Source organism: Gadus chalcogrammus, chromosome 11, assembly GCF_026213295.1.
Source record: "Gadus chalcogrammus isolate NIFS_2021 chromosome 11, NIFS_Gcha_1.0, whole genome shotgun sequence".
NCBI lineage: Eukaryota > Metazoa > Chordata > Actinopteri > Gadiformes > Gadidae > Gadus > Gadus chalcogrammus.
In genome coordinates this window covers 1836135-1862614 of record NC_079422.1, presented here as the reverse complement: position 1 = coordinate 1862614, position 26480 = coordinate 1836135, and the positions used below count along the sequence as shown (strand labels likewise).

Here is a 26480-nt window from a genome sequence, read left to right as displayed (position 1 = left end):
CCCCCCCCCCCCCCCCCCCCCCCCCCCCCCCCCCCCCCCCCCCCCCCCCCCCCCCCCCCCCCCCCCCCCCCCCCCCCCCCCCCCCCCCCCCCCCCCCCCCCCCCCCCCCCCCCCCCCCCCCCCCCCCCCCCCCCCCCCCCCCCCCCCCCCCCCCCCCCCCCCCCCCCCCCCCCCCCCCCCCCCCCCCCCCCCCCCCCCCCCCCCCCCCCCCCCCCCCCCCCCCCCCCCCCCCCCCCCCCCCAGAGGAGGATTTGCCTTCTCTTCCAAAGCCTCCTCCAAAGCCTGCTCCTCCTGTTCCAGGTACTTCTTGTCTGTGACACAGCAAAATTGGATCAGCCTACCTGAGTTTTGAGGATGTATAATATTTTTCAGTTTTAAAGTCGCCTTACTTTGCCAAGAAGTGAATGTGTAGGTGGAGGTAATGCACCTTAACAGGGTTTAAACCCTTTGCCAATGTGCCAACCTACTATATCTATATCTGTTTAACGTACAATATGTATACAATAATATATCTTAAAAATATGACGCTCAACCTTTATAAGCCAAAGAGGAACAAGCCAAATGTATTTGGCGGGGAAAATTCAAACGGAAAGATAGCATGAGGAAATAACCAGGGTTACTTCCTTTTTTCGGTCATAAAATGGCAGATAGCAACTTCCTCTTTTTGTGTATGTACAAATTGTGTTTTTTCCTTGTGAAGGGGTGTTTTATTAGTTTGATCATCGTCTACGTAATCTAGATAAAGTAAAATAGATGATTGGGAATTTCCAAAATATGGTAAACATGTTCAAAAGTATGACACTAACTTTCACATGTGTCGAAAGTGGTCATTAGAAAAAGTTGACAAACATTGGTAATGGTTTCTGTAATTTATTGCCTGAAAACGTCTTGTTTAATAGCAAACCTGTTCAGTTGACCCATATTGACCCTTTTCTACATCCCTGTTGGTTTTACGGAGGAGTAGCGTCTACATGGGAAGGAATTAATTCCAGAAAAACAAAATATCTTAACATGTTCTGTTCTTCCCATCCAGTTGATAAGAGCACCGACTACCCCAACTTCTACCAGAGTAAGTGGGACTGCACAGGAGACATATCGGATGAGTTGTCCTTCAGGCGTGGTGATGCCATTTATATCCTGAGTAAGGTAGGCCCAAACTTCGTCACCTCTCTCTCCTCAATTATATTGGCCCTGTAATTAATGGTAACCATTTCCTCTGACTATCGTGGACGAAATGGTTGTTAGAAGGCGGCTGGCCGGGGCATGGGGTCTGAGGGGGAGAGGCTGGCCTGGGCATGGGTTCTGATGGGGAGAGACAGGAGAAGGACCTCCAGCTCTGTGGGGTGTTCCACAAAGCCGGTTTTATCACATAACCGGGTAAGTTAAACCAGGGTTTGCTGTAACCCTAGGTTTTCCGTTCCAAAAGGATCACGGCATGTTAGTTGCTATAGCAACATATGCTCTGAATCAATCCTGGTCGGACCAGGTTTTGCGCAGGTTAAGTTTGAAACATAACCCGGTTTTGGGTATTTCAACCGGCGTTCACCGCAGATTTCATGTGTTCACAATGGCATGCCCTTTTGATGAGAGAACTGCTGATATCAGAGCGCAAATTATACGTGCAATCCACCGGGAGCGATTGATAAGACCACGGCTCGACATCTTGGCATATTGGATGACTTTTTGCTGGAGTGGAGAGATATAGATTCTCGCGCAAATCTTTAATATATTTAAATAGCCTTACATAGCCAACACTACCAATCGAGGACCTGGCCTCAGTTCACTCCAGACTATTTGCGTAGCCCTCCGTTTTTTTCAAATGGTATTTTATCTAGGCTATAATGCTGGAGATGCTGAGCACATCACAGTCGTTTCAGATGACCCATCCAAGATTTGTATCGGCCTCCTATCATACAAAGAGCAATATTGTCTGAGTAGGCCTACTATGCCGAGAGGCATTTACAACATAAAGTATAAAATAGTCCTAACGGACTTGCATCCACTGGAGAATGTTCGATCGTAGCCGGCGGCTTCATTAAAAGCACTGATCCATCTTGATCTGTGAAGTTGATGAATTGTCACTTTTAGGTTTTCTACCCAGTTACCAAAAAAATAAACATTTGGAATATTATGCGCTGTGGCAAGCACACGGTTTGCATGTGTTACTTCGAAGGCAAAAAAAATCGAAAATACAAGAAAACACAAAAACCTACATTCAACCAGTGTGGGGTATGGCCCATGACTCTGAGGTGGTATAGGTAGGCCCTCCAGGTACCCCCTCCATGCCAGGGCGCCCTGAATTTATGTTTGTATGTTTTTTATACTTCATTTTTATACTTGATCCTCTGACCGCTTGGAAGCAATCGGAGTACATATTGTTTTAGAAGAAAGGGGTTATGTGGTAGGATCTTTAAGAATGCTTAACTGGGATATTTATATATTCATGGCTCAAATATTAAGGATCATGCGCTTTTGACGTGTAACTAACGCATTTACGCGGTCAGCGATCCGCTGCCAGGCTTTGGTTCTCCGGGTTCCAGAGGTTTTAGCGTTCCCTTTTCTTGTGATAATGTCCTTCTCCTCGTCATAGCTCTCCAGGAGAACCTTGAGTTCCATTTCATTGAAATAAGCGGCCCGTTTCGCCATATCGATCAGGGTTTCCATGATCCATACATCACGTCTTTTTAAGTTTGGCGTGGACGCGCACAACCCTGTGTTAACCAACCCCGAGTTGATTGAACTAATGCATAACCGCTGCTGTGGAACCGAAAACTCTGGGTTGGTCGGCACAGGGTCAATCAACCTAGAGTTCAGCGTTAACTCAGTGTTTGTTAAACCTCCGTTCGTGGAGCACCCCTCTGCTGTAATGGGGTTAGTTGTGTAACAACAGCATCTGGCTGTCCCACGTCCATCTGGAGGGTCTCGGCGCCACTGGGAGTGGGGTGACGGCGGGGCAGTCAGTAAATAGAACGGGGGTCATCAGCCCACACTCAAAGGCGTGTCTTTCAACTTTCCAGTCAGGGCCCTCAATAGGAATGTGTGTTCTCAGAGAAGCCGAGTCCTTCACTCTGGTGTGTGTGTGTGTGTGTGTGTGTGTGTGTGTGTGTGTGTGTGTGTGTGTGTGTGTGTGTGTGTGTGTGTGTGTGTGTGTGTGTGTGTGTGTGTGTGTGTGTGTGTGTGTGTGTGTGTGTGTGTGTGTGTAAAGATGTCAGAGTTGATTGTAATATGTTTGCCATTCTACTAATGAAGAAGAAAAATAACTTGAAAATGAAGTCTGAACAAATGTAGACGCTGTAGATTTAGTAATAATTAATTTTCTTTCCTAGTTGTTTTTCTGTGGTCTTAATCTGATCTGTACCTATGTCACTCCCTATGCATCAAAGCAGGTTTATAGCTTCTCTTTTCACCACTTTTTCACCACTCTCCAGGAATATCAGAACTTTGGTTGGTGGGTCGGGGAGCTTCAAGGCAGTGTTGGCATCGTCCCCAAGGACTTCCTCATGCAGCTTTATGAAGTTTAACACGTGGAGGACGGCCTGAAGAAAGGAATTGCAAATCCTTTGGAGAAATGTACTGAAATTGCTCATTACCTTGTTTCTTTTGCAGTTGGTGAGGCTGAATCAAGTGAAAATATTTTTCTTATTTTATCACATTTCATTTTGCACTGTTTTGACCGCACATTCCCTTTTCTGATCCATGCAAACTGTGACTTGTAACTCGTAAACATATGTACAATATGCTTTGTGGCTTTTGTATTAAAGAAAAGCAATTCAATAAAGATGTAAGGAAGGCTCATGCACATTTCTTAAATCGAATGCAAGGTCGGCAACCAGATAGCAGAGGGCTGCAGATTGCTAAAACAGATCTACAAAACGCTTTTGTTAGGAACCTAATGCTTAGTGGACTGCCTAGTCACTAGGCAGTCCAAAGAAATGCTTTGCTCTACATTCCATGCACTAGGCCCTAGTGCATGGAATGTAGAGCAAAGCATTTCTTTAAAGAATTCTTAAGACAATACTAGGGGTGTAACGGTACATGTATTTGTATTGAACCGTTTCGGCACGGGGTGCTCGGTTCGGTGCGGAGGCGTACCGAACGAGTTTCAATACGGACATATTAACTTATTAAGTAGAGGACCGCATGTGTGGAACATGCTGCGGCGGCACATGCACAGTTGCGCACACCGTAGCTGTGTTCGAAATCGTTCCCTATTCACTCACTCACTATACCCTATAGTGTTCATGATATAGTGCACTATTTAGGGAACGAACAAACGAGAATTCGGACACTACGCTGAACATTTCTAAACGTCATTTGCGTCAGTAAATGCGCCGGGTATTTGTGTGAAGCAGATAGATGCGCCCACGTCATGTAAACAAACCGGGCACTCACGAGGAAAGCTGGAGGATGTATTGATGTTGAATGTTGCATTTCCTTGTTCAAGTTTTTTTTAAATTAATTTAGAATTTTAAATATTCTATGTTAAATCCCAAATAAATTGTTGACATTTCTAAACGAAAGCCGGAGACTCCATTAAATATATTCGTTTCCGCGGTTATTCAGCCTCTTCTCCGGAAAAACACGACCGCATTGCATTGTGGTATACGGGAGTAACATGTAGGGTACATCGTATGTACCATAGACATCTTATAGGTAGACGGAGCATCGAATGCTACCGCCTACTGGCGCTGACGAGACGCGGGGCCGCCATCTTGGAGTGGTCATCCGCTCCACTCAGTGTAATCCGTTTGGCTGGAGCAATGAACTGTCAGCGCATTTAATTAATAATACCTCACTGAATACCACTGATTTTCATGCGGTTTTTTGTCATACGTGTAGCTATGATAAAGGCCACATGGTTTGGCGTGTTTTATTATTCAATACTAATTATACCAATAGTACGGTAATGTTAAATCTTGCATGTGAAAAGTAATCCCCCGATTCCTATTATGGATTGTCCGCCGATTTGAGCAGGAATACGCTGAACAACAGCCCGGCATCCTGTTTCTGCTGCTGTTGCTGCTCCCGGTTGACCACTCCAAGATGGCGGCCGTATTTCTCTCGTCCCAGCAGCCAATGCTCCGTCTATCTATAAGATGTCTATGGTATGTACACTCGAATTTTGGGTATTATCCTGCAGATAATGTGGATAAGGAGATTTTTCTGGCAAAAAAGATAGATTGAGTGAAAGTCATCAGGTCTAAAGATTGGGGGGGAGTAAAAATTAATCTGATCAACAACTTGAAACTGTTTAGTGTCGCAATTGTTCATTGTTGCACATTAGATTGAGAAAAGATTTGTTTTTAAAGAAACAGTCAGCCTTATTCATGTTATTTAATCTGAGCAACAAATTTAAACTGTTTAGTGTTGCAATTGTTCATTGTTGCACATTAGATAATATATTGTTTTAAAAAACAGTCTGAGCCAATGTTATCGGGCGCGTAAGGCTCTCCGTCGGGTTTACCAACACACCGAAAGGATCCTTATCGCAGAGGTCTCATCTAACCCATTAACAACAGTCATAGTCATGTACTCACCCACCAACGTGGCCCCAACTGAGGAGGCGGAGAAGTTCTTCGAGGACCTGGCAACAGCCATGCGAGGTGTTCCAGCACACAACTTCCTGGCAATCCCCAGGATTGCCAGGCTCGGACCAGAGGACACACCCTTCCCATACCACGACTCTACCAACCGCAATGGTGCATACCTCACCGCCCTTCTCATGGAGCACGAACTACTGGCAGCGAACACCTTGTTCCAGAAAAGACAAGGCAAGAGATGGACCTTCCAGGATCGAGCCACACGTATGGTACGCCAACTGGACTATATACTTGTGAGGAGAAAATGGAGGAACTCCATCCTTAATGCCGAACCATACAGTTCGTTCAGCTCGGTGGGTTCGGACCACCGTGTGGTGTCCATGAGGGTGCGACTGAGCCTCAGGGTCCCCAAGCCTAGTCCCAAGATCTGGCACGATTGGAAGGCATTCGCAAACGATCCTGGCCTTCAAACCAGGTACACTGAGGAAGTCAGGAATCGGTTCCAGCAGCTGGACAAGGGAGCGGAGCCCAGCAGTGAATATATGAGATTTGTCGCTGCAAACGAGGAGGCAACCAGGATGTGTGTGCGCGTGTTGGACAGAGCTAGAACCTCCCTGAGGTCCAAACATCCGGAGGTCGTAGCGGCACGAGGAAGTGTGGAGGAAGCACGCCTCAACTTTGAGCGTGAACCAACCCAGCAGAGACGTGGGGAACTGAGAGAAGCCAAGCAGCTACTGCTCAGTACCTACGACAACATCAAGGGGGAGGAACTGATGGAGAAGGTGCGAAGGGTGCAGGCTGCGCAAGGCGAAAAACAGTATGGGGAATCCTGGAGGGTCATCAACGAAATGACTGGGCGGAAAAGGACAAAGGAGGGACAGGTTGAAGGTCACAGCCCTGAGGAGAGGATGGCAACCTGGTTCAACCACTTCCGAAGCCTTCTGGGTTCAACAGCAGATGGGGCCGAGGAAGAAATTCCACCAGTCCTCCGGAACCTAGACATCGATGATGGTCCATTCACTGTCACTGAGCTAGCCCGGGCGAAAGGCACAGTGAGAGCTGGAAAAAGTGCAGGGCCAGATGGCATACCCCCAGAGGTTTTAAAGAACTGTGACCTGGATGACATCATGCTGGAGTTTTCCAAACAAGCGCTACTGCAAAACAAACTGCCTGAACTATGGTCTCTCTCCAACATCATCCCAGTGCCTAAATCAGGAGACCTCTCAAAGCCAGACAACTACAGAGGCATCAGCCTGACATAGAAGATATACAACCGCATGATACTAAACAGGATCAGGAGCGCCATCGACCCTCACCTGAGGGAGAACCAAAATGGCTTTCGCGAGAGGAGAACCACCACAGCCCAGATCCTGGCACTAAGGAGAATGATCGAGGAGGTGAAGAAGGATAACCTGACAGCTGCACTGTGCTTTATCGACTTCAAAAAGGCATTTGATTCGATCCACAGAGGCACGATGGTGAAGATCCTTAAGGCCTATGGTGTTCCTCCCAACCTACTCCGGGCTATTGAGACCATGTACGCAGGAACAAGGTCCAAGGTGGTTACCCCAGATGGCAGCACTGAGGAGTTTGATATCCTGGCTGGAGTAATGCAAGGGGACACACTAGCCCCCTTCCTCTTCATCATTGTCCTGGATTATGCGCTCAGAAAAGCCATTAGTGGGCGGGAGCAGGGCCTCGGCTTCACCCTAACCCCAAGGAGGTCAAAGCGACACCCTGCAGTTGTCCTGACAGACCTGGACTACGCGGATGACATCAGCCTGCTCTCCAACAACGTGGAGCAAGCACAGGAACTCCTGAACAGAGTGGAGCTGGAGTGTGCCAAGGTTGGCCTTAGGCTTAATGCCAAGAAAACAAAGGTCATCACCTACAACATCTCACCGGAGCATCAACCGCTGACAACAACTGGTGGCAATGTGCTGAAGGAAGTCGAGGACTTCAAGTATCTGGGCTCATGGGTCAACTCAACCGAGCAGGACCTAAAGGTGAGGAAGGCACTCGCATGGAGGGCCCTGAACGGCATGACCTGTGTGTGGAACTCCAACCTCCCCCGTCAAATCAAACTCAGCTTCTTCAATGCAACAGTAGAGTCTGTTCTCCTCTACGGCAGCGAATGCTGCCGTAGAGGAGAAGCCAACCTTGCAGAAGTCTTTAGACGGGTGCTACACCAGAATGCTGCGTGCAGTACTTAACATCAGCAAGAGTACACATGTTACCAACAGGATCCTGTATGAAGGAATACCAAGGGTGAGTGAGAAAGTAGCTGCCAGGAGAATGAGACTGGCAGGACACTGCCAAAGACACCAAGAGCTGCCAGCCAGCAAATTGGTACTGTGGGAACCAACTAGGGCCCGACCGATATTGATTTTTGAGTGCCGATGCCGATTATTTTCAGAGAAAAATTACGATTACGAATTAATCGGCCGTTAAAAAAAGAAAAGAAAAAGCATATAAAACGTAGTTTTTGATACCTTAAATATACTTTAAACACTTTTGACGAATGTGTGAATTGAATGCAGAACCTTTGAGTGTTTTAGAATACATTTACAGTCAAAAATGAGTGTAATGTAAAATGTAAAATAAATAACTAACTCCCAATGTGCTGCGCTCGTGAGCAGTGACTAACACGTGCGTGCTGAGCAGTATGGTCTCACCGTTAGAGTCTACAGTATAACAAATTAACATGGCCTGGGACCTAAAGAAAAACAGGCACAACATGCTCAAACAATGCGTCTTGTGTACATTGGTGAGGTGAGCGCGCAGCTGCCTGAGCGAGCGTGCTTTCATGTTGTACGGTAAAATTCAATCTCTTTTTTACTCCAGCTAAAGTTGTTAGTTAGCAAGGCGAGTAGGAGCGCAATCTGCAGGATACTATGCGCAATAACATTTATAAAAAAAAAAAATCTGTTGTAATCTGCGTCTTTTTGGCCGATGCCGATTATTTTCAAAAAGGCTATAATCGGCCGATTAAATCGGCAGGCCGATGAATCGGTCGGGCCCTAGAACCAACCCATGGGCATCGGTCTCGAGGACATCCTAGACTCACATTCGTGGATGTACTCAAGAAGGATGCAGGAGCGCAAAGTACCAATGAACTGGCCAGATGTATGGAGAATCGGGATGACTGGAAGCAACGATGGAGGGCTCGTCTGAGGACGACCTAGAGAGAGAGAGAGAGAGTGACCTCAAAACCGAGGTACGTACCGAACCGAGATTTTTGTGTACCGTTACACCCCTAGACAATACCATCAATACAAAACTCCTCAAACATAATGTACACATGCCATGATCGTAAACAATGAAACAAACCATTTGGGGCCTGTACCACGAAGCTCGCTTAGAGGGTTAGCGAGGTATGTTGAGCTCAAAGCCTGGGTTAGTTGTACCAAGAAAGTCGATCTCTTTTAGCGTCGCTGTATCACCATTGTGACTTAAGGTGCGGCCACACCAGACGCGTATCTCGCGTACTTTTTACGCGAGATACGCGCGTAAAATGTTGCTTGACCATTTTGTGTAAAAAATGGTCACATACGCGCAATACGCGCCATACGCGCATACGTCACTCGCCTAGATGAGTCCAGTCCATGTCCATGCAAGTGAACGGAGCGTTCCCTCTTCGTCATAACTATCAAACCAAACATCCTTCACATTCACCGAGCGAACATTACGAAAGTAAAATGCACATTTCTCGCTAAAAATGTTTCCATAAACGCATTTAATGGCGTAACTATGTTACTATTTCCACCCAGAATAAAGAAAGTTGTCGGCCGTGGCTGTGTGTGTGTGTGTGTGTGTCTTGCCCCAGGATGAGGCTCCCCACGGTAAAGGCTCCAACACTTGGGTGTGTGTGTGTGTGTGTGTGTGTGTGTGTGTGTGTGTTGCCCCAGGATAAGCTGCGCTGGAGTCCGAGGTAGGAAACCCAAACGCCGCCGTGTTTGGGTGATAGAGTTTAGATCGGGTTAGATTAAATAATCTCGGATATAAATAACAATAATCGGGTTAAATAACTTCACATGGTGTGTCTGGTGTGTTTCCAGCATTCGTAGTGTTGATCAGCAGATATATAGTCCGCCAAGACGTTGAGGTTGCTTAGTAACCAGAGACTCTGTCCATGCAAGTGAACGGAGCGTTCCCTCTTCGTCATAACTATCAAACCAAACATCCTTCACATTCACAGAGCGAACATTATGAAAGTAAAATGCACATTTCTCGCTAGAAATGTTACCATAAAAGCATTTAATGGCGTAACTATGTTACTATTTCCACACAGAATAAAGAAAGATGTCGGCCGTATGCTTCTGTCCAAGCTCACTACTCTCTGCCAGTGACGTCGGGTCAAGCTCAACGCTGATTGGGCAACGCGGCTATCGTCAGACGCGTATCTCGCGTACTTCGCGTAAAAAGTTAAATTTTTTGAACTCTTGAAATGTACGCGATATACGCGCGTATAGCGCGTATTGCGCGTAAATATACGCGCCACATACGCGCTACACGCGCGTACAATGTTGCTTATACGCTTAATACGCGTGAAACGCGTAATACGCGTATTAAACCAATGGTTCCCTATGGAAAAAATGGCGATTTGAGACGCGAAGTACGCGAGATACGCGTCTGGTGTGGCCGCACCTTTATGCTCGCAACCAAACCTGGTCGGGAGCAGTTTTTCGGCTTAGTCTAGCCGGAGATCGGCTACTTAAATCGGCGTGCGCAGCTTCCTAGCCCCTCCTCTGACAATGGCGTCACCATTTGTAGCTGTTCCCGTGGACCTCGGCGCACTTCTCGTACAGGCCTCTCTCCGGAGACAGAGGGTTTTACGGGACAGAACCGATCCCTTGGCATTGTCTGACGATATTCAGATTGCAGACTTTATTGTCATTGTGCAAACAACGAAATTGGGGTTCTTCATGAGAGATAGCCTACAGATTCTCATCAGAGGGTGTTCGTTATTTGATCGTCCTTGTTGGACCTTATATAGACAATGGTTACTGTTGCGCATTGTGTCTCCGTGACAGAGTGCTAGAGTGGAGGTAGCGCGTCAGTCTTGAATATCTGCGCGGGGGGTTCGACTCCCAAGTGACGCGAATTTATGTGAAGCTTAGAAAGTCCAAATTGTCATGCATATGGAATACTTATTCACTAAAGCTTATGGAATTATATTTTTGTGCTTATTTCAAACTTGAACCCATATTTTCAAGGCCGTGCTGGCACCACATCTATGGGGGTAAAATGCATGATGACAGACCGCCGAATTTGAACCCCGGTCGCTGGCGTTCGGGTCTTATACTATTCCACTACGCTACAGCCGCTACCTCTGTGGTTGAAAACATGCTATACATTTCTTAAATAGGGTGTATTTAAAGTGAATTCCCTAAATGATAGAATAAGGCAGGATGGACGTTGCTTATGCATTTTTAAATCATCATCATTCTATTTGGATTAATGGCGAACAATTCTGCATTTGGCATAGTTATTTTATCGACAATATGCAGAATCTTTTCTCTTATACGCATATAGACTGCTTGATCTATCGTAAAGGTGAGAAAAATGACGCAAAAAACGCCCCTTTCACGTGAACGCGCATTGAACCTAAAGCAGGAAAACCTGGTTCAACTAATTTAATCTAAAGTGAGCTTCGTGGTACCATTTAACTCTGATTGCGAGTTGCGGCTCTGTCGAGCCAGGTTTTCCCAAGAAAGCCTGGGTATGTTCAGCGAGGTTCGTGGTATACCCCCCTGGTGTGATGTGTGTATATATATTTTATTTGATGGTTTCTTCGCCACACCCTGCAATGCGCTGCCATTTTTTTCGTCTGCATAAGATTGTGGTCAGAGTGCAGGGTGCAGCAGATGTCTGGCTGCTCAACGTATTTTGAAATGCTAACTAATAATACTTGATGCTGCACGGCTAGCAGGATGGTGATCACCCTCTGTGGGGCTGTTTGATAACAGGGACCAGCTCTTAGCCCCCAACCCGACCTGTTGAAGGATGTTGCTGATTCCAATCTGCCATGTGCCTCCTTACCACAAAACCAATATTGCTGGTCAATTTCATCTCCCTTTTATCACTCTTGCAAACACAAAAAGCGTTATAGGCCTCCTTGGCTACCAGCTCTCGTATCTCGTTTCTCTTTTCCTCCTCTTCCTTTTTTCCATCTCTTGTCTCCCAGTTCTGCTGAATGATGCCAGGCTATCCTCCGTCCTCTGGGTGACATTCAAAGGCAACATAATTCCTGCTTTTTATGGTGTGCAGCAGCAATAAAGCCTATCTTCTAATTGAATATGTAATGAATTACCATAGTTAGTTATTGAATACATTATATTGGATGGAGAGAGGAAGGCTTTGTCTCAAGGACGTGATGGATTTGGATGTGATCTGTGATGGGAGGAATTGTAAGTGCTTGATACGATTGCTTAACTAATTTAGTTTGTTTAGCAACAGCTGTGAACTGCATTCTGCGATGGGATGCGTCTGTAAGGACATTTCGTCACCTTTGGTTGCCCAAGTTAGCTATTTTCCACTGAGGCCTCCTTCTTAATGTCAGGCTAGGCTTAATATTGCCTCTCATTTTTATGTTGCCAATAAAATTTGCCAATAGATTTCCTTAATGGGTGTCAACTTCACCCCATCCCCCTTGTCTTTGGACAGTCATCTCCTCAGAATATACAAGCACTTTTATAGCAATTTAACATCAAGATATAATGTTTCATAGATAAATGCCACAGTGCAATTAATCTACTGGGCACTAAATTTCACTAATGATACCAGAATATCCCCTATTAATGCTTGCAACCATAAAGATACACTTTGACCAGCAAAATATATTGATTGAGTTGCTCTGTAATAATAAACGGAGAAAGTGTTGCTGAAAGAATTGATGGAAATATAATTTCTCTCTCAGACACAATTTCCTATATCACACAGCTTCCTGCAGTCATCTTATTGTACAAATATAAATCTTGTTGATTCAGAAACATTTCACCAAGATTACCTGCCGCTTATTCTTAAGATGCCTTTTTTTCTAAACTGTCTACTATACTGTAGGTCTGTAGATTATACAGACCTAGGAACATTTACAATTACAGTAAACAAATCTACCCAATGCAATGTGTACAGTTGTACTGTGTCATCATAGATAACAGTCCTACCTTGCTTCTCAATAGCCAAACCCTTGATAGTAGTTTTGATCAAGCTGTCCGCTGTTCTGTTGCTCTTTAACCAGGTTATCCAGCCGTAGATCACCAGACCACATCATAGAGAGCTTCTGTCGGGAATAACACAGGATTATTTATATGCTATCCCTGGGCATTCAGGGGGTATTTATTACCTCTCCAACTGGCCCTATTTCAGCATTCCATTAAAGGTTCTCGCCACCTCTAAATCCTTAAATCTGAAATAGACACTCTTTAAATGGAAGTCTCTTTTAATTGAGGTCAGTTTCTGTAAATGCAACTCATGCAACTGACAACTTGAGAGTTCCATGGTTGGCTTATGACATTGCAGAAGACACAGCTTTTTTACAGTGCAGGCTAATTATGAGACAGTTTTTGGGGCCATAATGGACACAATTCACCGGGACATATTTAGTTTTTGTCCAGGCGAATAAGCCAGCCACTGAGAGGAGCATTGGCGTTATTTGTTTCTGGTTTCTAGAAATTTGATGGTCAAGAAATATGTTGTTCTGGCTCTGAACCAGGGGATCTAGACTTCTTAGAAAATATATCGTCATGATAATATTTAATAAGACTCAATAGCAATAATAGTGATAAAACCCATTCTGTCCATGCTGTCATGAAGGAGAGAGGGGTCAACCTGCTATCTCCCACGCCGCCCCCCCGCCGCATGCCGCAACGCTCTGACAGTATTTACTATGAGGGGGGGGGGGGTTGGTCCGTACCCAGATGGGGGGGGGGCACGCTGCACCCACTGGTCCTCGTTAAGGGGTTGAGTTGCAAGCCCTATTGGTCTGGGAGAGCCGAAGGGTTCAGATGACGCCAGAGTTATGCCATGGCAGTGATTACAATCCCCCCCCCACCCACCACCCACCACCCACCTGCCAATCCTCTGAGCTCTGACTGTCGCTCCTCTCAACATCCTCTCCATTTGCGCTTCCTAACCTAATCCCCCGCACCATTCCCATCCCCCCTGACGCACACACGTACACACAAGCACACACACACACACACACACAGTTAGAGCACCTTGGGTTGTAATGACCTCGGTCACTCACACTCTCCTTGTTCACGCCTCGTGCCCAGTGGCGGCGCCAGGGGGGGGCTAGGGGGTGCTAGAGCACCCCCTAGATTGGCCATAGCACCCCCATAGCACCCCCAAGAAAATAATGGTTTAATTATTATTGTTATTTAATTTCATTCTGAGTTCTTAATAAAATGTATTGTGTGATAATATTTTAATCACAAAAGAAAATAACAGATTGAAATAAACAGATTGTTCACGTAGCACGACACAGACACGTTGCGTGCGTGAACGTGATTGTTCAATGAATAGTAGGCTAAGTAACAGTAATCCTGGCGATCGGTCAATTTTAAGTCAAGCGTTCACAAAATCACGAAAATGGATCCGAAAAATTCCTCGAGTTGAAGAAGACGTTCAAGAGGAAGAAAAAATGCAAGAGGTAGTGGATTCTGATTCTGATGTAGAAGAAGAGGAACGTCCTGGTCCAAGTCAACCCTTCACCTCTACTGAGGGCGCTGCTAGCCATGATACTAGCACCCTGGGTGACTTAAGCATGAACGCCCAGGATGGTCCGAAAAGACTTTGCTGGACTGTTTGGAGTCCAGCAAAGAAGTTTCTGTAAGAGCTGGATGGAACCATATCCGTGGTTGGAATACAGTGTATTCCGAACCAGTGACCTTGCACTTCCGGCGATTAACCCTCTGCGAGCACGGGCCTTGGACATCGACAGGATCATAGATGCCTTCGCTCTCAACCACAACAACAGGCGTATTGTCCTGTTATGAAGACGTAGGTTAGTGAAAGATTTTCCCGTGTTGTCTGTTGCATTCTGCTGGGTTTTTGCAATTGGGTTTACAATGTGTTTTTCTGTCACATTGTTCTTGTTTAGGTGGAAACTGACACCTGATCTGCTGGCTTGCCTGGATTTTGGTTTTTCTTAAGGATTTTTAAGCATAGTTTTGTGTGCACTTTTTGATACACTTTTTGATCTCTTATTATTGTGGTTTTGAGTGCCTACTGTTTTTTTTGTTTTCTGTTTTTTTGATTGTGACCTAAAATAATATACTCTTTTTGAAAGCATTTCTGACTCTTTGCCTGTTTAAGTTAAATCTATCTGACATTCTAATCTGCCGTCTTTAGTTAGAAGTGTATTGAACTTCGTATGTTTAGTTTAATTTGTCGCTCATGGTAGTGGTGACCTGGTAGTCATCTGGCGCAAACTTTAATCCACACACTGAAGTAAGTGAAGTATTTGGGATTACGTTATCTATAACATGCTGCATCCATTTTGACCGTCGGAGATGAACGCGGCTTTGTGCGCGTCCGTCAGAAGTAGCCTAATGACAATAATAATACGATCGATTTGAATGGCGATTTTTATGTACCCCAAAGACCCGTTAGAGAGCAAACGTGCAAACATATGTGACGATATGGTGGGGAGGTGTTGTAGTAGAGAAAAATTTGACTCATATGCTATCACCCTAATTTCATAGCACCCTCAGTAAAACGCCGAGCACCCCCATAGCACCACCAGAAAAAAATCTCTGCCGCCGCCACTGCTCGTGCCCACTACCTCCGTCCGTTGACTGATCCCCATTGACTTTGAATGGGGACGGACGCACAATGCATTGTCGATCCGTCCGTTCCGTTGGAGCCTTCGGCTCAGTCAAGAAGATGAAAAATGTTCAACCTTTTCGGCAGCGATGGATCCGTCATCCAATCAGATCACGTATGCAAATTTAAGCACTGTGACGCGACTCGGGCTCTGACGATACTGTAAAGCTGGAAAGCGATGAGAAGTTAATTGAAAAATGGAGGACAAACTTATAATCGCCGTTGGTTCTCGGCCGATTTTGTACGACCAGTCCATGTACACATACAGGGACATCAGACTAAAAGATCGGGCATGGCAAGATGTGTCATTGGAGGTGGGGGAAACAGGTAATATGTATTTCCTTTCTGATTATTTTCGATGTATGTACTACTTTTCAAATGAATCAGTGTTGAATGACTGCTAGCAGTACAGCATGCATGGTCCAGCATTTGCATCCTCCAAAATATCTAATTAACTGCTACCTAGAATGTATAGTTGCAATTGCTGACACATGTTTAAACATGCACTTTCTGTATACATATGCGTTTTGGAAACAATATCCCTGCATTTATTAATTTGATTTGGACCGTGCATGCAGAATCCAAAAACGTAACATAGCAGCTACAGCATAGCTACTGATACATAGATTATAAAGAGTACATAGACATAAATGTTCAAGTCTTTACAGAAAATAATAATGAAAAGAATGAAGTAGATTGTAATGTGATCAATCATTTTATTTCATATATTTATTTACAGTGCCTGAATGTATGAAGAGGTGGAGATCCCTCAGGGACCGATGGGAGGGAGAGGGTGAAGGAGAAGGAAGCCCAGAGGAGTGGGGCAGGGGCCAGTGAGAAGCAGCATGTATGGAGGTACATGGGGGTGATGGGCTTCCTAGCGCCATTCCTCCAAACTAGAGGGTACACCTCCAACCTCCAGCATCGGAACCCATCCCCGGTGTCGGTGATGGCGGTGACAGAGGAGCATGGACGTGGGTCACATGAAGAGGCAGGTGCGCTGTCACCCCCAGCACCAGCAGCAGATGAAGCAGCCACAGCCACAGCCCCAGCCCCAGCCCCGGCCCCAGCCACGGCCCCAGCCCCAGCCACGGCCACGGCCCCAGCCCCAGCCCCAGCCCCAGCCCCAGCCACGGCCCCAGCAGCGGACGGTGGACCTGTGGGTAGGAGCCAGTGGCGTGTGCAGCCCCCAGAAGAGGGCAGGGGTAGGAAGTGACGTAGGACTGAGATGTCCTCTTTTGAGCAGGGCATGCTGGCGCTCATGGAGCCACTGGCTACACTTGCCTCGCAGCCGCAGCCGCAGCCACAGCCGCAGCCACAGCCCCCCTCTGAGGATGAGATTTTTTTTATGTCACTCCTCCCCGCCATGAGAAGGCTCTCCAGTCCAAGTAGAGCCATGGTGCGTTACGAGGTGTACCAAATCGTTTCAAGGGCGGATATGGCGGCGCTACAGAATAAGGAGGTTCGGGAGAATGACAGTGAGTGAGTGAGTGAGTGACTGAGTGTGTGAGGTTATGTTTGTTATGTTGTTAAGTTATGGTGTTTCTGTCGTTTTGTTGTTCTGTTCTTTGTGTTCTTAATTAAAAAAAATACTTTCATTGTGATGTGTTCCTTTTATAATACATTATAATTTGGAAGTGGAATTATGTTATATTAATATTAGCATATTAATAATTATTCAGTACACTTGCAGGAAGACAATAGGGATTCTTGAATGCTGGCTCGGGTCATCTGTGAAAAAACAAAACCAGATCATTAACAATCATTATTACAGTTACTTTTAAAACTTAACCTTGAGCAAATGTATAATGTATACGCAGGTATAGGAAGGTGCAGGTGTAGTTGGAATATGCTTCTTTTCTTAAGATATGGGTAGCTCTTAAAAGAGCTGTTTGGTTGAAGAGCCTTTGTGTTGCTAGGCTCTTGGCTGCCATGGCACTGCACCCTCCTCGTTGAAGAACGCACAGTAGGCCTCCCGCATCTGGATGGTCAGTCTGGTGGCGTTGTTGGAGCCCATCCTGGGTGCATCACGCAGGGCTTCAGGATCAGTCGATGGCTCGATGTTCGGTTCAACCCTATGTCTTCTCCCCTGCAGCTTCTTCCTCTCAAGAAAGTTGTGGAGCACACAGGTGGCCCTCACACACACCTCAGCTACCACAGGACTGGTGCCAATCACGCGCCGGTACATGCGCCACCTAGATGCCAAGATTCCGAAGGCACATTCCACTACCAGACGAGCCCGGCTGAGGCGGTAGTTGAACACTCGCTTCTCCAGAGTGTGATGTTGTCCAGGGAATGGCCGCAGCAGGTGGGTCATGAGTGGGAACGCCTCATCCCCCACAAACACGTGAGGAAGTGGCCCCCGCTGCTCTGCGCCGGAGATGACACGGGCGGGAGGGAGGTCGAGGGTGCCATCGCGAAGAGCTTCCCCAAACGCGGAGTTACGGAGGGAGCCGCTGTCACTCGTCCTGCCGTAGCCTCCAACATCCACAACCCGGAACAGGTAGTCGGCGTCCACTATGGCGAGGAGGACCAGGGAGAAGGTGCCCTTGTAATTGTGATACAAGGAGCCAGAGTTAACTGGAGCTTGTATCACAACATGCTTCCCATCAATCGCTCCGTTGCAGTTGGGGAAGTTCCAGCGCCATTCAAACTGCTCGGCCATGGTCCTCCAGTCCGCCCTAGGGGAACAGACATCTCCTCCTCCACCAAAGCAGTCCAGATGGCACTGGCTACCTCCCGCACTATCATACACACTGACGAAGTGCCCACGCGATAGCTGAAGCCAATTGTGTGAAAGGAATCGCCAGTGGCAAGATACCTAACAAAGAAAGCATTAAAGAAAATACTTCACATATACTTTAAAATATACAGGGCATGAGTCATGACAGCTTAGTTATATTTATTATTCATACATGGTTGCTTGCATACCATGTTCATAGAAAGGCTTTATGATGGAACACATTTATCTGAAACACTCTTCATTGATACATAAATAATAATAATGTGACATCCACAACTAATATGACTAGATTGTTTACAGATAGCTCTACCACATAACCTGAGATTTACCAGGAACACTCTGCACACTACTATGGCTATAGATGGGTAGATGTCTTCCCTAATTAGGACATTTTATGCAAACAACACCGTGGATGGAAATGGGCACCTTTTCTATAGCCTAGCAGTATGTGCACACCAATGAGCTGTATGGAAACGTGTACAGCTCATTGGTGGTCCGGAGGTGGTCCGGAGGCATCCGAAAATATTGATGGAATAGGAGAGCATCCAGACGCAACTGGTTGCGTGTCCGGAGAACGGGGTGAACCCACCAACGCAGATGCACTTGCTTTCCACGTCGGTGGACCAAAGCACCAGCAACCTGAACTAACACCATCCTTGCTACAACGGGATCCATCTTGCAATGACAACACAGCAAGCAGGAAGAAGCGGGAAGAACCCGGCTTTGTTGTAGTTAGCGGGAAGCGATTTGATTGGCTGACGGATGCCTCTGCAAAGACTACTCCCCCATCAGTCAGCCACGCCTTCCCACGTCCGTTGACTGACGGAGGTAGTGGGCATGTAGGGGTAGGGTCACACTACCTCCGTCCGTCGACGGATCTCATTAACTTTGCATGGGGCGCTCGCTAAATGCATTGTGGGTCCGTCCGGCTCCGTGGCCTGCGTCAAAAAGTTGAGAAATTTTCAACTATTCACGCCTCGTGCCCACTGCACCGTCAGTCAACGGACGTGGGAAGGCGTGGCTGACGGATGGGGGAGTAGTCTTTGCAGAGGCATCCGTCAGCCAATCAAATCGCTTCGCCGGGTTCTTCCCGCTTCTTCCTGCTTGTTGCGAGGCAAGATGACCCGCTTTCCCGCTTTCCAGTATCGTCAGAGCCCGAGTCGCGTCACAGTGCTTAAATTTGCATACGCGATCTGATTGGATGACGGAACCGTCGCTGCCGAAAAAGTTGAACATTTTTCAACTTTCTGACGGTGGCGAACGCTCCAACTGAACGGACGGATCCACAATGCATTGCGCGTCCGTCCCCATTCAAAGTCAATGGGCAACGGTCAACTGACGGAGGTAGTGGGCACGGGGCGTCAGGCTGCGTCGGCCGTCGGCCAATCAGATCACGGTTATGCAAATACACACCACGCGTTTCCTGGATCCATTTTGCAATAACAAGCAGGAAGAAGCAGGAATAATCCGGCCGTTATATGTCTTTTAAAGAAATATGGAATGATAGGATTGTTTTTAGTCACCTGTTGTTTGTGGCATCTTTTGTATTGATATCCACACATTGGCTTTGTAGCGGAAAGCCATTTCATTGGCTGCAGTATGCGTCTACAGAGACTAGTCGTCCCCTAAACGTCAGACACGCCCTCGGCCATCCGCCGACGGACGCATGTAGGGTGAACTAGGCACGCACACGCACACGCACACACTCAAACACACACACAGGGATGTTAAACCCTAGTGTCACATTCTGAACCTTCCTCCGTGAGAAGTGTCCTGCGTTTCTCTCAGGCTGGGGTAGGGTTACGTTTTTGTGAGAAAACAGACCCGCAGCGGCTGTCCGAACACCAGCTCGGCCGACGACGACCGGAGGTCCTCCTTGGGCGCTGTCCTGAGCCCCAGCATGACCCACAGCAGTTTGTCGAGCCAGTTGCTGTCCGTAAGGGTTGGCTCGAAGGGCGGCCTTCATAGAGCGATGAAAGCGCTCAACAAGTCCGTTAGCCTGCGGGTGGTAGGCAGTAGTGCGGTGGAGCTTGACCCCCAGATTCTCCGCCACTGCCACCTGCCCACCGCCACGGACGGGGCTGTGGGCGGCCACAGCCCCGAAGTAAACTGCGGGCCACGGTCAGAGGAGAGGTCAGCAGGAGTGCTGTAGCGGGAGACCCACACCGCGATGAACGCCCGGGCCAGGTCGGGGGCTGTCGTTGAGGAGAGCGGGACTGCCTCCGGCCAGCGCGTCGTCCTGTCCACCATGGTGAAGAGGTACGTGAAGCCATGCGAGGGGGGTAGGGGTCCCACCAGGTCCACGTTGACATGGTCGAACCTCCGCTCTGGCACCGAGAAGTGTTCCAGGGGGGCCTTGACATGGCGATGCACCTTGGCACGTTGACAGGCAGTGCAAGTGTCGACCCAGGCCCTCACATCTCTCTTGAGTCCGTGCCAGACGAACTTCTCTGACACCAGCCGCGAGGACGGTTTCCGACCTGGGTGAGACAAGCTGTGTACCGCCTCGAAGACGGGGCGTCTCCAGTTGGCGGGGACTACAGGCCTTGGCTGACCCGTGGAAACGTCGCACAGGAGCTTGGCTCCTGCATCACTGAATAGCACCTCCTCCAGACGCAGCTCCGTGTCCGACGACCTCAGAGCTTGGACGGAGGGGTCGGCGGCCTGATCCACAGCCATGCGGGAGTAGTCCAGGTTCAGCTGGACTGCACCGACCACCGCCCTGGAGAGACAATCCGCAACCACGTTGGACTTCCCAGCCACGTGCTGGATGTCTGTGGTGAACTCAGAGATGTAGGAGAGTTGGCGCTGCTGGCGGTCGGACCACGGCTCCGCTGTCTTGGACATGGCATGTGTGAGCGGCTTGTGGTCCACGTAGGCAGTAAACTCACGGCCTTCCAATAAAAAACGGAAGTGTCTGACCGCGAGAAACAGCCCGAGGAGCTCCCTGTCGAAGGTGCTGTACTTGCGCTCAATGGGAGACAGCTGGCGGCTGAAGAATGCGAGTGGCTGCCAGGCATCCCCAATCCCCTGCTCATACACTGCGCACACGGCAAAGTCTGACGCGTCCGTGGTTAGAGCAGTGGGCGCAGAGGGTGAGGGGTGGGCCAACATGGCCGCGCGGGCCAGGGCCGCCTTGGTGTCCTGGAAGGCCTTGACACATTCCGCCGTCCAGTCAACCTGCTGCTTCAGAGCCTTGCCCTTCTGGGCCTCGTACAGAGGCTGCAGGTTGTGAGCTATGTAGTGGAGGAAACGGTAGTAGAAGGTCACCATCCCGATGAACCCCTTGAGCTTGCTGACCGTGCAGGGGCGTGGGAAGGCTGCAACAGCTTCCACCTTCGAGGGGAGGGGGATCACACCCTCCGCGGAGACCTGATGGCCGAGAAAGTTAAGGGTGTCCCGTCCGAACTCACACTTTGCCGGATTGACAATCAGCCCATGTTGGCTGAGCCGCGTGAAGAGCGTCCGGAGGTGGGACAGGTGCTCCTCTTCCGTGGTGCTCGCGACGAGGATGTCATCCAAGTAGACGAAGAGGAAGGGCAGGTCCTGGAGCACCGAGTGCATGAGGCGTTGGAAGGTCTGCGCCGCGTTCCTCAGGCCGAAGGGCATCCGCAGAAACTCGAAGAGACCGAAGGGGGTGACGACGGCTGTCTTAGGGACGTCCTCTGGGTGCACCGGGACCTGATGGTATCCTCGTACCAGGTCTACCTTGGAGAAGATGCGTTTGCCCGCCAGGTGCGCCGAAAAGTCCTGGATATGCGGGACCGGGTAGCGGTCAGGCTTGGACGCGTCGTTGAGGCGGCAGTAGTCCCCACATGGGCGCCACCCACCGTCTGGCTTAGGGACGATGTGCAGGGGAGACGCCCAGGGGCTGTTCGAGCGTCGAACGATGCCCACCTGCTCCATGTGCGCGAACTCTGCCCTGGCGATGGACAGCTTCTCCGGGTTGAGGCGCCTGGCTCTGGCGTGGAGGGGAGGCCCAGTGGTCTCGATGTGGTGCTCCACCCCGTGCTTCACCGTGGGCGCGGAGAAGGCGGGCCTAGTAAGGTCAGGGAATTCTGCCAGCAGCCGAAGGTACTGGTCACTTTCGGGGAGCGTGTTGGACAACCCGTTGTAGACCGCCTCCCCCTGCGTACAGGCAAAGGAAGCGAAAGTCTGTGAGTTCACCAGGCGCCTGTTTCCCACGTCCACTAACAGGTCATGGGCGCACAGAAAATCTGCGCCAAGGAGGGGAAATGTAACAGCTGCGACGACAAAATCCCAGGTAAAGCGTTGCCCTCCGAAGCACACGTCCACCGCTCTAGTGCCATAGGAACGGATAGGTGTGCCGTCCGCACCCACCAACTGTGGGCCGTGCTCCTCCTTTGCCACCTCCGATCCCCCTGACGGAATGATGCTCCACTGGGCACCTGTGTCACAGAGGAATTTGCGACCGGAGACGGTGTCTTGGATGAAGAGCAGCCTGTTGGTGACACCAGCGCTCAGGGCTACTACTGAGCGCCGGCCCTGCCGTTTCCCGTCCGTCCAAAGGAGCAGGGCGAGCGGCAACGTTTGGCCTTGGCGCCAAAATTGGCGCGGTAGAAACAATGGCCCGCAGCGTTACCCTGCTTGCCAGAGGGTCCGGGGTCGTCCTTCGCCCTCCTGCGATGGTCCGGTGGCGGGGCAAGCAGGTCGGGGGACCGTTGAGGCATGGCCAAGACGAACCGGTCCGCCTCCCTGGCCAGGGCGCGGGGTCCAACGATGGTGGTGTTAGCCAGCGCCATCCTGACCTGAGCTGGCAGCGTGCACATAAACAGCTCCGTGAAGAGGATCATGGGGTCTTCTGCACCGAGCAGGTTTAGCATCCTCTCCATACGTGCAGAGGGCCTCTCATCACCCAAGTCCGACACGTCAAATAAGCGGCGCACCCTCTCTGTGGTGGAAAGCTCGAATGTCTCCAGGAGCAGGGCCTTGAGGCGCTCATACTTGTTTGTCGTCGGCGGGGGGGGAGAGAAACCCAACCACACTCGCTGCGGTGGAGCTGCCCAACATAGCCACAGCATGGTTGTACCGGTCGTCGTCGTCGGTAACGTCGCTTTTATTGAAATGTGCCTCCACTATAGCGAACCATGCCGCAGGCGTTGAGTCCCAGAACTCTGGCAGTTTAAGAGTGGGGGTGCGCACGGCCTGCGTCATCCTGACAGGAGACGGTGATGTCTGCCGCCGTGAACGTCTTCCTCGGGCGGACATGTTGAGAATCGCAGTGTTCTTTGTTTTTGTAAACAAATAAATAACAAAAACGAACGTCGGGGTCACCAGTGTAGTGCCGGAGGAAAAGGAGGACGTAGGCAACTTAATTATAACTGTTTAATCAAAAGAAACAGATAAGAACAAACAGTCACAGTGCATGGCTAGGTCGCTGTGTAACACTCTTAACGCGTCCCCCTAGCCCCCCGTGACGTCTCACCAGTTCCCTCCCACTCGATCCGTAAGAGGGGAACACGAACCTATAATGTGGTCACTACAGTGTCAATGGATCCTGTAGAGCCAGGCTGGTTTACGTGGCTCAACGTCAAACGTATGGACAAACAAGACTCAAACAAAATTAGGTTTTCAAATCCTTTGTTTATTTAGTTTCTAACGAAAGCTTCTGAACATTATATGAATTAGGTCAATACTTTGGGCACTTTGGTGCCACATTAGTGGGGAGCTTGTGTGTGCATATAGAACAGACTTACCCTAAGTGGTAGTTGAGACAATTTAGGGTAGCGATTACATATGTATTACATGAATAGCAGGTGGGGTATTTTGAGTAATTTGAGCCTATATGCAGACAAGGGAGATGATAGACGGCGCATGGAGAAGACAAGGCGAGCCGGCTCGTGGATCTATTGCAAAGTAAGGAGAATTTAGACTCATAATAAAATATTTCTCCTTGCCTCTTATTTCACTTGGACACTTTTATGTTCTTTTTATTTTCTACCTCATTGCAGCCGTGAGCTGTCTGCTGATTTACACACACTGGTGCTGAAGCAGGAGGCCTCAAGAGACCCTTACCACTACGCCTCTCCTATCCACCTCTCTCTCTCCACACCCTCTGTCCTCTGGACTGCCAAGCGTCGCCTGGGTCCTCTCTCTCTCTCTCTCTCTCTCTCTTAAACTTGATGTATCTTTCTCATTCTCTCTCGCTCTTAAACTCTCTCTCTCTTTTAAACTCGCTGTCTCTCTCTTTAACTCTCTCTTTCATCATGGTTCTAACAGAGCTTGCCGTATCCTGGTTCCTTTAGCTGTTGTCCACCCCGCTTGTGGTGACATCACCACATTCCCGGGTGCATGATGATGAATCATCTGGTCATCTAGGTCTCCAGCAGCTCTCTTGTGGTAATGAATTGATCCTAACTCCTCCTCCCCCTCGTTCGGGTGCCCTGGTTTCCCACCGATGGCCTCCTGGAGACTGAGGACCCTGGCCGGATTCTTCTTATGGCACACTGATCACCCGTGTTCTCTGTAATTGCTACATTGGCTGCATAAAAAGGGTAGCAGCATAGGCTGGGGAGGGATGGAGTAACAAGGCGGAGCCAGGGAAGGGGTGGCTGGCCAATTGACTTTGATGAACGACGGAAAACTCTGAAAACTGCTGTTCAGAAGAAAGGGTTTCAGCCTTGAGATGAGATGAAACAAGTGATTCAGAAAATGCTCACAAATCACATGTGTTTATGACCTTTGTTTGTGTTTTGGTGGCCAACTATGAAAAAAGATAAACGTTCAACAGTCAGTGTGATCATGGTAGTTCACACTCTCACAATGCACCCTATTTCCCACTAATTCAATAAGTATACCCCAGTATCACCTCAAATCCAACCGTCCTTTGATGGGTCAACGCACATCTCCCTCTGTCTCTGTTCCTACAATGACCCTGGTCGGGCTGTGTCTCTGCTCCTCCCTGGGCTGGCTGTGTTTCTGCTCCTCTGGGCTGGCTGTGTCTCTACTCCTCTTGGCTTGCTGTGTCTCTGCTCCTCTGGGCTGTCTGTGTCTCTGCTCCTCTCTGGGCTGGCTGTGGTCTCTGCTCCTCTGGGCTGTCTGTGTCTCTGCTCCTCTCTGGGCTGGCTGTGTCTCTGCTCCTCTGGGCTGGCTGTGTCTCTGCTCCTCTGGGCTGGCTGTGTCTCTGCTCCTCCTCCTCCTCCGACCCTGGCTGGCTGTGTCTCTTCTCCTCCTCTGACCCTGGTCGGGCTGTGTCTCTGCTCCTCTTGGCTGGCTGTGTCTCTGCTCCTCTTGGCTGGCTGTGTCTCTGCTCCTCTGGGCTGGCTGTGTCTCTGCTCGTCTGGGCTGGCTGTGTTTCTGCTCCTCCTCTGCCCATGGGTGTGTGTGTCTCTGCTCCTCCTCTGACCCTGGCTGGCTGTGTCTCTCCTGGAGTTAAGCTTAACACTAGGAACGCCGGGACACTTTTAGGCTACTTACTACTAGCGCCACAAGAGGCCTAAGTCATTTGAATGAGAGGCTGTGCATTTGCACATAATGATCACTAGGTGGCGCCAATGAGCTACGATCGCGCGAGCGCCACGTGTGTGTGTGTCGCAAGCCTAGTCCTCACGATTTTGTCATAAATGTACATATATTAAGTACAAACAGCCTATATTTTCACTAAGGGTTTAAGATTAAATGATGAAAATAAAGTAATTAAATTAATTGAGATATGCCTATATTGTTATCGTGGATATTTTCTCAACACATTTTTAGACAAATATATGTATTCCAGGGATATATTAAAACCTCAGTTGGCTGAGTGGTCTAGAATCTGCCCTACAATACAGGCTACTCGAGTTCGCGTCCTGGGTACGACATTTGATTTTTGCCGTTGGCTTATTTTTGTAATTTCCTTTATATCAGAGAAAATAGGCCTTACAATTTACTTTTTCAATAATAAATATGTCTTACAGTATCCCTAGAACTCAAATATTCCTTGCAAAAACTCATGGTAAAGTTAATGTTAATATTAAGGTTACTGATAAGCCTTTGTCACAATGACAAAGACACTGCATGGGAAATTGCAGCCACATAAATTCCATTCAGGTGAGTTTCGCGGCAGGCAGCCAAGGAACTCTGCAGAACTTCTGTTGAGAATAAATACTAGAATATTCAAAGTAACGGAAAATAAAAGACATTAAAAGTTATTTTTATTCCTCCAGTATTCCTTCCTAAAACACTGATTCGGTGGGGATTGAACCCCGGACGAACGGGCGTTAGAATAATTTGCTTCTCTCTCGTAGATCGCACCATCTTTCAACGTCTTTGTTTAATACTACTGCATCACCTTCTCTCTCACATTTCACTTTATCAAGTTTGAAGTCTGCTAGTCAAGACTGCTCATGATCATTATCGCTGCGTTATCT

General features: G+C 48.5%; 2 protein-coding genes across 2 annotated transcripts in view; both read left to right on the top strand.

Annotated features, from left to right (window-relative positions):
• The window catches only part of LOC130391606 (src kinase-associated phosphoprotein 2-like), a 4383-nt gene extending 536 nt beyond the window's left edge, over nt 1-3847 (top strand). Inside the window, exons 2-4 of the mRNA XM_056601823.1 lie at nt 244-300; nt 1034-1146; nt 3429-3847. Of these exons, the coding sequence (XP_056457798.1) occupies nt 244-300; nt 1034-1146; nt 3429-3521 (263 nt within the window). The 3' untranslated portion in view covers nt 3522-3847. The remainder of the gene's footprint in view (nt 1-243; nt 301-1033; nt 1147-3428) is intronic.
• Nucleotides 3848-5416: 1569 nt separating this feature from the next.
• LOC130391605 (uncharacterized) lies at nt 5417-6820 on the top strand (the record flags this gene model as incomplete). The annotated part of the gene is made up of 1 exon (XM_056601822.1): nt 5417-6820. A coding segment is annotated over one exon (1386 nt), but the record flags the coding sequence as incomplete, so codon positions are not given.
• Nucleotides 6821-26480: the final 19660 nt, after the last annotated feature.